This window comes from Canis lupus, chromosome 8 (genome assembly GCF_011100685.1).
Source record: "Canis lupus familiaris isolate Mischka breed German Shepherd chromosome 8, alternate assembly UU_Cfam_GSD_1.0, whole genome shotgun sequence".
Classification (NCBI taxonomy): Eukaryota; Metazoa; Chordata; class Mammalia; order Carnivora; family Canidae; genus Canis; species Canis lupus.
The window spans coordinates 71,220,373-71,233,220 of record NC_049229.1 but is presented as its reverse complement, the minus strand read 5'-3'; the positions used below and the strand labels follow the sequence as shown (position 1 = coordinate 71,233,220).

Here is a 12,848-nt window from a genome sequence, read left to right as displayed (position 1 = left end):
TGGGTGTTAAGCTCTACTCTTTGGTTAACACCAGGAAGGAGCATATACACCTTAGAGTGAAATTGCGCATTTGCAGCTTCTCAAGGTCATGCCCAAGTTTATAAACTTGATCACGAGCAGATTGATCGTCTCTGCCCAGAGCCTGGATCTCACCTTCTTGGTTTTCCTCCTCCAGCCGAAAGCTCACCAGTTCAGCATCAAATCCTTCTCCAGCCCCACACAGTGTAGCCACTGCACGTCCCTGATGGTGGGGCTGATCCGGCAGGGCTACGCCTGCGAGGGTGAGTGTTAGCCGCATGCCATCTCAAGGGGAGCATTATTCCAAAGTCAGATGAGGCTGAAGCAGGAAGCCTAATGGTGAGCTAGCCGAGGGCAGGTTCTCTGTCTTTAGTTTTATAAACGCTCCGTAGAGGTTTAGAGGTTAGGGAGACACGGTCCAGAATCCTTGCCGCAGCGGGAGAGCCCAGTGCGGGGGGGCGGCCCAGGCTATCTGTGGGTTGTTGTTACTATAGAATGAAACACCCCCAGTTCTTCTGTAAAATCGGGAAGAGCAGAGAGTAAATAGAACTTTATGCTCTTCCACTGTTACATTATTTGAGGGTGAGCACCAGAATTTTGTCTCCTCATGTCATTGTTGGCCTCGTAACCACCTCTATGCTGTGCTGCTGCCCTGTGCTGGGTGCTGCACTCACATGGGCCACCGTGACCACCTCGGTGTGATGTGATTATCCACCTCACCAGTGAGCAGCCAGCTGAATTCACACACAATGACAAGTGACAGCCACTAGTCACGGGAAATTGCTCTGCAAAAGCAGCTTTGCGTGTTTCTATCTGGTAGAACCCTTTTTCCTTGTTTGCTGGCAGGCCTTCCAAGCGTCTGCTAGGACCCCCTGTATGTCTGCCCTGTTACACGCCTGCAGGTGGTTTGCTCTGCAGGCAATTTGGGGACTTAGCTATGGGGAGTGAGGCACGGCTCCTGGGGGAGCAGCAGCTCTGAGGCCACACCCCCAGTAAGGCCCCCACAGACAGGCTCCAGAGCAACTCGGTGCCAGAGTCCCAGGGCTTTGTGGGAACTGTTCCAGAAACAGGATGTTGGGACCATTCCCATGACACGTGGGCATGACCGAGAGGCCTCCTCTGTGGTAAACGCTCTCTGGCGGCTTCTGCTCTGGAGGAAGCAGGTTCTGATTATGGTGCTTCTTCACTTTCCCAGTGTGCTCATTTGCTTGCCATGTGTCCTGCAAAGAGAGTGCTCCCCAGGTGTGCCCCATCCCTCCTGAGCAGTCCAAGCGGCCGCTCGGTGTCGACGTGCAGAGAGGCATAGGAACAGCCTACAAGGGCTATGTCAAGGTAGGATGTGTAAAGATCTGGGTGGGGACAGACACTTTTGCCTCAGTTCTGCTCTCCCTGTCTCGGGACTGATAACCTACAGTCACTCCACACTGTTCTTGACAGTGACCTTTGTGGCTTTGTGAAGTTTGTGCTGGTCCCAGGAGCCTCCCCTCCTGGGCAGTAAGGCCGCGGCTGGCCTTTCTGGCCCAGTGGAACGTGGTCACTGTTAACTGTAGGTCCCAAAGCCTACTGGGGTGAAGAAAGGATGGCAGCGGGCTTACGCGGTGGTCTGTGACTGCAAGCTCTTTCTGTACGACCTGCCTGAAGGAAAATCCACCCAGCCTGGTGTCGTCGCCAGCCAGGTCCTGGACCTCAGGTCTGTCCTGTGTGTTCTGTCCTGTTCTGTGAGTTCTGAGTGACTTCTCTTTAGCCAAAATGTGAGTTTGTTGCTGGGTAATCCTTAACCTCATTTATACCTTCACTTCCTTAGTCAACAGAGTTTTAAAAACAGATGCTTGATGTGTGCACTAGAAACTTCCCTGCGTGGGTATTTTTGCACTCAGCAATTTGGCACAGGCATTTTAAGATGATTGCCTGCCCCAAGAACAGGTAGGAGATATCCCAGAAACACACTGCCAAGCCCAAGGAGTCAGCACCTGAACGTCCTGTGTGAAACAGAAATCTAGAGCCCTGGGCTTTGCCGCATGATGCCCTCCCTCACCACTTCACCTGTCATCACGTGCCTTCGCAGTATCCGACATATGGAGATGGCACAGTGTCTTCCCTCCCTCCTGGCTACCCTATGGTTAGCGTCCAGCTCTGTGTTTTCCCGTTGGTAAAATGGGCATGATTTCGTCATTAGGTCGGAGGTTAGTTGTGAAGATCAAAGCAGTTAATAGAAGGCACACGCTGAGCACAGGGCCTGATGTCCTGTCTGCCCATTGGCACCTGCCCCGGGCTAAGGACAGCAGGCTGCAGCGGGTGCTCCTGATGATGGTGTCAGGGACAGACATGTAGCTGAGTCACCTGCACTTCCAGATCCCTCAGGTGATCCCTCTTATTGGTCACTGGGCACAGGTGGGCCCTGGCCTGGTAGCAAAGAGCCCCCCAGCAGGCTGCCCTGGGGTGTGGTGTCAGGTGGAGCTCAGGATTCAGGGTGTCAGATATGGGCCTTGCACAGCTGTTTGCCCAGGTTGTGTCCCCTTCTTTAGAAGCCATTAACAAGCAGCCACTTGATCGTAGCCAAATATGGGCCTAATCAGCAATATGTTCGTAGCTGGAAGCGTCTGGCACGGGCCAGAATAGTGTGGCTCAGGGAAGAGGCTTTTGCTCTCACATCCCTCATCACTACACCTGCAGGGTCGAGTCTGTTGGCTTTGTCAGCATAAGGCACTCTTATCCAGGGGGAGGCTAGGGGCCTATCTTATATTCTGGAACGTAGAGCCGTGAAAGTGTCCTTTCTCATGAGATCCATAACACAGAGGGGTGGGGGACAGGCCTGTGTGCACATTCCTTTCTGATGTTCCAGGTGTTCTGTTTCTTACCAGAGACGAGGAGTTCTCGGTGAGCTCGGTCCTGGCCTCAGACGTCATACATGCTTCACGCCGAGATATCCCGTGTATATTCAGGGTATGCTTTTTTTGTTTCTTAGAGAGGTTTTGTTAATCCTAAAAAAGAAATCTCATGGTTAGAATAGAGCAGTTCTTTGGAGCATTTCAGTGTGCTAGCAGACCCAGAGTGGACCTCCTGTCCCCACACCTCCTGTCTTGCTCCAGTTGCCTTCCCTCATGTTGAGGTCCCTCCTCCCCAGGACCTTGTCTCCCCCGCCTTACCGGCACTGCCTTCCATCCTGTGTCCCACCTGCTCCGTATGTCCAGTCGCAGCGCACCTGATGTTGCAAGTGCCTCGTCGTCATTTACAGATGGAATGTGCCTTCCCTAGGACTTCTGGTCCTCAACTGGAGCAAAACAGGAAGGAACCAGTAGATGTTTCCCAGCAGCAGTTTTGTTGCCAAGATAGGGAATTGTGTCCCCAAGTTCATATTAGATGGTATGGCATTAGGAATCCTCTGAGCAATCATGGATTAGGGAAAGGATCACCCCCTACCCCTCCATTGGGAATTTTTATAAACACAGTAGAATTTTCACTGACCACAAAGTGAAATCCAGGAATGCTCTTTCCTTAACTGACCTATCTGTACAGAAAGTGCCTCTTATGTACGATACAGAAAGTTGCCAACATTGTGTGCCTAAAAGATGAGCGTTCCGTAGCAGCTAACGCCATCCAGGCTTCCTGCTTCCCTGCTCACGTGACACTCACAGGGAAGCATGTTTGGGCAGAGCGTTTTTGTGGGAGATCCAATTTTTACTACACATATTCTGAAAATCTGTTTTTAATTCTAGTAAAAACATTCAAGAAATCAGGATTAAAATGGGATAACCACATCACAGGGTTGCCAAGAACAGAATTGACTAAAATCTGACAGGGGGTGCAGGGTATCTCTTTATAACTGTGCCCCCACCTGTTTATGGCAGCAGAGCCCCTCACAGCCTCTGCGGGCACCCCAGAATCACCACAGTGCAGGAGGCATGTCCTCCTGTCCTCCACCTCCAGGGCTGGGCTGTGGGCCTGTTTGCTGTGGTTTGGTTGTCTTATGGTTCTTCTCTTTGTCTGTCATGAAGGTGACAGCCTCTCTCTTAGGGACACCTTCTAAGACCAGCTCACTGCTCATTCTGACAGAAAATGAGAACGAAAAGAGGAAGTGGGTTGGGATTCTAGAAGGACTGCAGTCGATCCTTCACAAGAACCGCTTGAGGAACCAGGTGGTGCACATTCCACAAGAAGCTTACGACAGCACGCTGCCTCTCATCAAGGCCGTCCTGAGCGCCGCCGTCGTGGGTGCGTGCTCTCAACGCAGAGGGTGTCAGAGGGTGCCGTGTGCCTGTGGTGGCTGAACTGAACGCAGACCAAGGCCGCGGTGGTGGTGTCCCTTGACTTTAGTTCCTGCATCTGCCATGAGAAGCAAACGGTGTGTGCCGCCGGTACTGACGTCATGTTGTTCTTACTCCTCTGCCTTGACAGATGGGGACAGGATTGCAGTCGGCCTAGAAGAAGGGCTTTATGTCATAGAGTTGACCCGGGATGGTGAGTGCACAGGGGTGCGGGTTCATGAACCTCCCTGTTCACCCAGATGGGTGCAGGATGCATAGTAGGAGCCTGCCAGCCTGCAAGGGCTAGGACACAGTCGGTGATGTGTAAAGTATGTCAGTAAGGGGAAAGGCAAACAGCTGAGGAACATGATTTGCCCCAGATAAGGGGCAAACGTTCAGCATATGTGTGTGGGGTGGCCACGGTGCCTCCACACTGGGGCAGGGCCTTACTCACGGGCTCAACAGAGCACAGAGACCCGTACTGCGGGTGGGGATGCCACGCTGCCTACTGCGCTTGCTGATCCCGTCTCCAGGAGGGTTGAGTTAGGGAGTCAGGGGCCGGAAGAGCTTCCTAAAAGGAGGATTGTTTACATTCCTCAATGTCCTGGGGTCTTCCTGAAACTTCTCTTCCTTTGCTTCCAAGTTTGACATTTCATTCTCCCCAGCAAGAAAATGCAAAGAAGGAGCTGCTCCATGCTGGGCAGCTTTCCCTCTCTGAGCCCGGTGTGCATGCGTGTCCCTTCCAGGGGTGGCCACTGCCAGCCCACTCGGGGCCATTGGTCCCACAGGTTCCAGACCAAGGGCTTTGCTCAGAGAGTCCTTAATGCAGTTAGGGTATTGGGGATAATTGGGTTAATTTGGGGGCTCAGTGAGGTGGTCACATGCTTTCAGAGAGTTTATCTGAGGGTCCAGTGAGGTTGGAGCCAGGCCTTTGTTCCCCAAATGCAGCCTAGGGTTCTTGTTTTCAGGGATGAGCTGGAATGAGGTCCAGATCCACCCCCTGGGCCACAATGTGCTTGGCTTCTCCCAGCCGGGTGGCCCTGGTACCGCGGAGGCGGGGGCAGGAATGTGAGAATGGGGGCTTCTGAAGGAGGGCACTGCCCTGGTGTCTGCAGGACATGTTGGCAGGGGTGGAGGAGCGTTCTAGAGCCTGTTCGTGGGAAGGGAGCCGTTGGGGGAGATTCCTGGGACACTTGGGCAGATGCTTGTGAGCCGCTGTGAGATCCTGGTGTTCCATTTCTGCAGTGATTGTCCGTGTTGCTGACTACAAGAAAGTCTACCAGATTGAGCTTGCTCCCAAAGAGAAAGTCGCCGTCCTCCTCTGCGGCCGGAACCACCATGTCCATCTCTGTCCGTGGTCTGCCTTCGATGGGGCGGAAAGCAACGTTGACATCAAGCTTCCAGAAACAAAAGGCTGCCAGCTCATAGCGACTGCGACACTGAGGAAGAGCTCTTCCACCTGCCTGTTTGCGGCTGTGAAACGGCTGGTCCTCTGCTATGAGGTCCAGAGAACTAGGCCTTTCCACAGGAAGGTCAATGAAATCGTGGCCCCTGGCACTGTGCAGTGGATGGCCGCACTCAAGGACAAGCTCTGTGTTGGCTACCCTTCTGGGTTCTCTCTGCTGAGCCCCCAGGGGGACGGGCAGGCTCTAACCCTGGTAAATCCCAATGACCCCTCGCTTACGTTCCTCTCACAGCAGTCTTTTGATGCCCTTTGTGCTGTGGAGCTCAAAAGCGAGGAGTACCTGCTTTGCTTCAGCCACATGGGACTGTACGTGGACCCACAAGGTCGGAGGTCACGCATGCAGGAGCTCATGTGGCCTGCGGCGCCTGTTGCCTGTAGTATGTATATGTTTTTCTGTTGCCATATCCCTGTTGCTGCTCTTCACCTCGACAGTCAGCATGCGTTCTAGTTTGCTTTGGTTTGTCTCTCAGTTCCCATAGCAGAGCAGTTAGAGAGGCACCAGAGAGTTGGGCTTCGAGCATTTCTTGAAGAGGAGATGTGGTCCCAACACCACATCTCGGTCCAACCACAAGAAGGGGAGCTAAGGTGGGCTTCCCTCTCGCGCCAGCCTCCTGCCCGCGGTGCCTTTCTCTCCCAGAGCACAAGGGCTTTGCAGGGGCCCCTCACCTGAAGAACCCCAGTGGGCATAATTTATAAGCTCATACGGTAACCCAAACAAACTAAAGTAGGTTTTGGTAGCCAGAAAATTATGCTCCAGTGTGCAGGGTAAAGTTCCTGCTGGGACCAACCTTGTCCCTGGAAGTGCCAGGAGGTGTGTCCTTTTGTTCACCTAGTTTCAGTGGCTTTCTGTGGCACGGGGGTCCCCGGACAGGAGTCGTTAAGACCTGAGCCTGGAGCGTCAGGGCCCGGACTCGGCTCTGTGGGGGCGCTTCCCACCCAGCCTGCTGTCTGGTCGCTCTGAGCAGACTCTACACCTCAGAGTCCACCTGCTTGATGTATCTCGAGCCGGTGAGGTGGCAGGGCAGACAGAGCAGAGAGGAATTAGAAGGGTCATAGGGACATGCTGATTTTGAGCTGATGGGGGATGGGGACGGGGTGGCAGGTGGGGGTCATATTTTCCTTAATTACCTTAAAGGACCATGTTGTGGGTGCCTCGTTGCTGGCCACGCCGAGTTGGCAGAGTGTGTTGGGTCCAGGACGCAGGGCCTCACTGCACATTGCCTGGCTGGGTCAGCCTGCAGCAGAGGCAGGCGGTGGCGGCGGGCCAGGGCCTACTGCCGGGACGCTCCCTGACGTGCCTCTGCGCGCCCTATCCTCCGCACGGGCAGATGCCTGTCTGTCGGGCTCTTTTCCTCCTGAAACCTAGGTTTTTGAAAAGTTGATTGTGGAAAGGTCACTGAGCGTGATATTTCAGCATCCTGGCTGTGTGACTGGCATGGATACCTGATGCTCCCGTGTGTGCCCTTTCCAGTTCTCGCTCCACCTTCGTGGCCGTTTTGCTCCCTTGTGCACAGTACAGACACCAAATCAGCTTTAGAGCTGGCGAAAAATAAGTAACTAACGTTCAGGCTGCAGAACTAAAACTGTTGCCTCCTTGTCCCATGCCCGTGCTGAGCATTTGTGTGTGTTACCTGTCCCTGGTCACGGAGGGAGGCTGCTGTGCCAGGGACAGAGGGCTGTGCAGAGGACACGGCAGAGCCGGGCTCAACCACGGATCTGCCAGGCTCGCCAGCCCATCCTCTCGCCACTGGCACTGATGTTTTAGTTCACATTTTTCTTTAGACTGGACACTTCAGTTTATCACTTTATTAGCAAGCCACACACCCAGCTCTCTCCTTGGCTCCTTGCAAAGGAAGCCCCACATATTCCCAAGTAAGAGGAGCTGCCCCAGGAGCCTCTGAATGTCACTTGAGAAAGTTTTTCTGGTGTGTCACTTCTGTGATGGCCTGCTGGCTAGTTGCAGCATCTCGGCCACTTCCTAAACCCTGTTTTATTTTCTTTTTGGATTTAAAAGAGAAGGGCTGGCCACACAGCCCATTGGGAATTTGACAGCAACACGTCAAAAGTTCATCTTCGGTTAGTGACGCGTGACACGAAGTTTTAAGTGAACCCTGGATGGCAGAAGGACCCGGAGCAGAGACTGAGCCGTGCCATCTGCGTGGCTCTGCACGGCTGCAGGATGGCACTGGGGATGCCACAGTGCACCTCGAGCCTGCCTCGCCATCCCCAGCAGACCCTCTTCTGTGGCCTGCTTTCTTTCCCACAGTTCAGATAGTTTTACTGCAGTTCTAAAGGTGGGGACTGTACCCTGAAACTTCAAATGCCAGCTGGGCCGGCAGTCCTGGGTGTGTCCCATCACTCAGGACCAGGAGGAATGGCCCCGCTGCGGGGCTCATCGCAGGAAGCTGGTTACCATCCCAGGTGTGTTCAGACCACCGAAGGGCTGCCTGCAAACACCCCGAAGGACCGATTTCATAGAAAGCTGGTGGGTTCACCTAGTAGGTGGGGGTGTAGACAGGCAAGATTGTTGTCCCAGAGCTACACGGCAATTCTGTTTGGAGATTTAAAATACTGACTCAGGAACCTGACTTTCTGGTCAGGTTTTAAAGGAATTTGCCTCAAAACAACGCCCGGCCCTTACCTAAATTTCGGATGCATTGAGCCTGAGGCAGTTGTTTTTGCAGCAATTATATAAGAAAACTAAATGAAAAAGCTAACTTTTTAAACAGACCCTCCTTGGCATCTGTAGCGTGGTGTTTAAAATGCTGTTGAGTTAGAGGGGACAGTAAAGCATTTAAACGTGGTAGGTTTGAATGAAATTTAAAGCAAAGATTTCTTTCCTAGAGCACCAGTGTGAGAGTATCTCCCCCCCTTGAATGGTTGTAACCCCTAAGCTGAGGGTGCGTGGTCCCCCTTGCACTTTCTCACATTCCCAGGTATTGGGGCCTCACCACCACCCTCCAGGGTGGTCTGGGACGGGGGGCATCAGTCTCTCACCTGGCTTCGCTCCGTCTGCACTAGGTTGCAGCCCCTCTCACGTCACTGTGTACAGCGAGTATGGCGTGGACGTTTTTGACGTGCGCACCATGGAGTGGGTCCAGACCATCGGCCTGCGGAGGGTAAGGCCCCCAGGGTGATGTGGCTGGCCCCCTCCCACCCTGCCACCAGCCATGTGGCTACCCTCCTTCCCTCTCTGCTGTCCTACACAGATAAGACCGCTGAACTCTGAGGGCACCCTCAACCTCCTCAACTGCGAGCCTCCCCGCCTCATCTACTTCAAGAGCAAGTTCTCCGGTAAGACTTTCTCAGCAGGTGGCAGTGAAGGGGGGGAGGGGAGGCAGGGCCTGGGTGTCACCCAACACGAGGGCCACGTGAAACCACTGGCACCATTCTGCACGCCTACAGGAACGGTCCTCAATGTGCCCGACACGTCTGATAACAGCAAGAAGCAGATGCTTAGGACCAGAAGCAAGAGGCGCTTTGTCTTCAAGGTGCCAGAGGAGGAGAGGCTGCAGCAGCGGCGGTAAGAGTGAAATCCCTGGCCCGGCTTGGCCTCGCTCAGGAGGGATGTGTGAGAGCTGGAAAAATTTTGACATATTTGTGAATCTCAAAAATACTTTTCTTTCCCTCAGAGAGATGCTTAGAGACCCGGAACTGAGATCCAAAATGATATCCAACCCAACCAACTTCAACCACGTGGCCCACATGGGCCCAGGTGATGGGATGCAGGTGCTCATGGACTTGCCTCTGGTGAGCTCCTGGGACAAGACAGGGGAGGGCGGGTGGGGGCAGAGCTGAGCAGACCCGCAGCACCTGCTGCATGAGCCTGTCTCCGTGGCACCTCCTTCACCCGCGGCTCCTTACTGCCTTAGCGGGCCCCACAGCCACTCCCAGGGGCTCGGTATTTATTTGTGTATTTGTAAACACAAATACATTTGTGCATTTATACTTCTTTGGTGTATGTCACCATTTCAGGCTCTTAGTATTTTGTAAGGAAACTAGCTGTCAAAATACGAAATAGAATTTTATTTGGCCTAAAATTGTTAATTCCCAATTCTTAGCTCAAAATTGGCCTGGCTCACTGTCCAGGGAGCAAGGTTCCAGGCCCTTGGCTCTGTTCTGTGGCGCCCACTTTGCAGTTGGCCTACCTGCTGGGCTGGGACTCAACGTGGTTCTGCCCCGGGTCAGCCTGTATTCCCAGCCCGGGCACCCCGAGTGTGCTCACCACCCTTCTCTCCACCCAGAGCGCCGTGCCCCCCTCTCAGGAGGAAAGGCCTGGCCCTGCTCCCCCCAGTCTGTCCCGGCAGCCTGTGCCCAGGAACAAGCCCTACATCTCGTGGCCCTCATCAGGTACCAAGGATGTCCAGGGGTGGGGACCTGGCCTGCTGGGACTCTGGGATTCCAGTTCAGCTCTGGACTCTTTTCCCTAAGATTATGGCTGTTCTCATTCCATAGGTGGGCCAGAGCCTGGGGTGGCTGTGCCTCTGAGGAGTATGTCCGACCCCGACCAGGACTTTGACAAAGAGGTAAGACTTGCCTCCTTACAGGGACGCCACCTGAGTGTCTGCAGCTCTTCACGTGGAGGAGAATCAGTGGTGATGAAACAGCCACATGGGGCACAGCAGGCTCGGGAAAGGGGGAACTGGGGTGCAATTTCGCCACCACTGCAAAAAGAAGAGCAGCCTGGTGATGGGCGGGCCTGAGTGCTTATCACCACCGCTTCTGGGGTTCCCGACTCGTGACTTTGCGGGCTGTGCTGAAGGAGCAGTAGGATAGCATGGGCTCTGTGACCATGAGTCTGCTGGGAGAAAGGTGTGGATTCCCATTTCTGGGTAATGGCCTGAGCAGCAGGCTCTTCCATCAGACCTAGGCCTCTGCAGCCAGGCCTCTTTCTGGGCTTTGCTCCCGATTCCTGGGCCCCTCCAGGCACAGGTGGCTGCCCTGAGCAGGGATGGCGGGCACAAGACCCCTGGGTGTTGACGGGTGGGGGCCCCCCTGCTGTGTGACTGAGAAATGAAAGCCTTTCCAACAAAAGCCCAGCAAGCTTCTCTCTTCTAGACTTCTCCGTGTAGTTCTATATGTTCAGATGGCCTTGTGCATCTTGAAGAGCCTTCCACGTCAGTCTCTCTCCCCTGTTGCTCTGATGGCCGTTCAGGATCAGTGTGTGGGGCCAGTGTGGCTCGGGGGGTTCTTAGGGTGTTCCGGGCTCTGCCGTGGCGGGCAGCATCTTTGTGCACACTGAAGCACGCCTCTGCGAGACGGTAGTGAGGGCAGTGCAGGAGCCCGTGCTCACCAGTCTTCGTGCCCTCGGGGGCTTGCTCGCCTGCCCTGTTGTCCCTGGGACCCCGCCCGGGGCTAGGCCTGCATGCACATGTGTGGGGCTGAATGAATGGGAAACACAGAAGGTCTTCCCTCACGTGTTCCTGGCTCTCAGAGATCCATGCTCATTCCCAGCATGGGGCCGGCCATTTCTTCCTCCAGGGCCCGCTGCACACCCTCACCCTGCTCCGTGGTGCATAGGAGCTCTCTTCTCACTGTGAACACAATCCGTTGCAGGTGCTAATTCTCACGCAGTCCGGTCTTTCTCAGCTGAGTAAACGTTCTCTTATGGTCTCCTTGGGAGTTTGGCAGGGTTCATTGGTGTGTCGTTGTGCCATCATGACGTTGGTCAGTGAGAGAGTGTCCTGACCAAGTGTATGTTTGTAGGCAAGCACCTGAGTTTATTTCTTTTGGAAGTGGATGGCGCCCTGGCCCTGTGCCATTTATGTCTCTCCAACTTGAAATGTTGTCTTTATTATATATGTTCAACTCCTTTGTTCACCTGTTTCTACTTCTAGACAGCCCATCCACCAGTGGATGGATTCTTTTCCTTCGTCAGCATCCGTGCCGCCTGGGGCAGATTGGGCAAAGCATATCTCTTTGTTCTCTCTTTAATAACGGTTTCTTAGCTGTTTTTATTTTCTGTAATGAACTTTGTTTCTTTTAAGTATATTTATTAAATAACAGCTGCATCCAGTGTGGGACTCAAACCCATGACCCTGGGATCAAGAGTCACATGCTCATGCAACTAAGCTAGCCAGGTGCCCCTCTACAAATAAATTTTTAAACTGGCTTGTTGGCTTCACAGTAAAAAAGTAGAAATTGTGTTGAGCCTCTCATTGGGATTACATTAAGTTCACAGATTAATTTCAGGGATATCATCTTGACTTTTCCTTTATGGGAACATTGGGTGTCTCTCCAGTTGATGGTTTCCCTCCTACAGGGAGTGCATGTTTGTGGTAAGTTATTCTTAAGAATTTGAAGGGTTTTGTTGCCGTTGTGACTAGACTGTGATCTTTCATTACATCCCTGGGGGTCATTGCTGGTGTCTCTACAAGTGGGTGACTTTGGACTGTTCGGTGTCTAGCTACCTTGCTGAATTCTTTTTTTTTTTTTTTTTTAAGATTTATTTATTTATTTATGATAGAGGCAGAGACACAGGAGGAGGGAGAAGCAGGCTCCATGCCAGAAGCCTGACGCAGGACTCGATCCCAGGACTCCAGGATTGTGCCCTGGGCCAAAGGCAGGCGCCAAACCGCTGAGCCACCGAGGGATCCCCTACCTTGCTGAATTCTGATTGACACTCATATTTGGTTGATGGCCTTAGAGTTCTGTGTCTCTGAGCCTGGGAAGGGGTGGGGGTACGGGTGCAGAGGTGGGTGTTGCCTCGCTCAGCACACTGGCTGGGGCTCCTGAGAGCGGAGGTTTCGGTCACCAACGGCATGGGCTCTGTGTCCACCCAGCTCCACTAAGACTCACGCCACCTGTGCTTCCTGGCGAGCACCTCTCCCCTGGCTGGGAAGTGGTTTTCCCCTCCTTGTTCAGGAAGAGCTTTTTCAAGTAACGGAGTGATGGATGTTATGTTAATCAGATGCTTCCATCTACGGTTTCCACAGTGACCACCTTCGTGGGTTTTCTCCCCAGCCTCTTCATGTTGGAGTGGACGTCCTCAACCTCCTGAGAGTAAATCTCCCTCGGTTGTGATGTGCTATTTCACCACTTGAGCACACTGATAGATTCGGCTTGGGATGGTGGTGGTGATCGTGTGCTCTGTGCTCTGCGCGGCCACCTTTGTCCTCAGA

The 12,848-nt window shown here is 53.5% G+C and overlaps 1 protein-coding gene across 3 annotated transcripts in view; it reads left to right on the top strand.

Moving 5' to 3' along the window:
- Positions 1–12,848, top strand: part of CDC42BPB (CDC42 binding protein kinase beta) — a 105,356-nt gene that overhangs the window by 87,750 nt on the left and 4,758 nt on the right. For 2 of the 3 annotated variants that reach the window (XM_038545799.1, XM_038545798.1), the window contains 13 exons: positions 176–281; positions 1,214–1,350; positions 1,569–1,708; positions 2,880–2,961; positions 4,014–4,230; positions 4,414–4,476; positions 5,508–6,104; positions 8,749–8,846; positions 8,937–9,021; positions 9,133–9,250; positions 9,360–9,477; positions 9,972–10,077; positions 10,183–10,253. In XM_038545799.1, coding sequence (XP_038401727.1) covers positions 176–281; positions 1,214–1,350; positions 1,569–1,708; positions 2,880–2,961; positions 4,014–4,230; positions 4,414–4,476; positions 5,508–6,104; positions 8,749–8,846; positions 8,937–9,021; positions 9,133–9,250; positions 9,360–9,477; positions 9,972–10,077; positions 10,183–10,253 — 1,938 coding nt within the window. Of the gene's footprint in view, positions 1–175; positions 282–1,213; positions 1,351–1,568; positions 1,709–2,879; positions 2,962–4,013; positions 4,231–4,413; positions 4,477–5,507; positions 6,105–8,748; positions 8,847–8,936; positions 9,022–9,132; positions 9,251–9,359; positions 9,478–9,971; positions 10,078–10,182; positions 10,254–12,848 lie in introns of those variants that run through there. The other variant, XR_005363808.1, reaches the window with a different exon arrangement.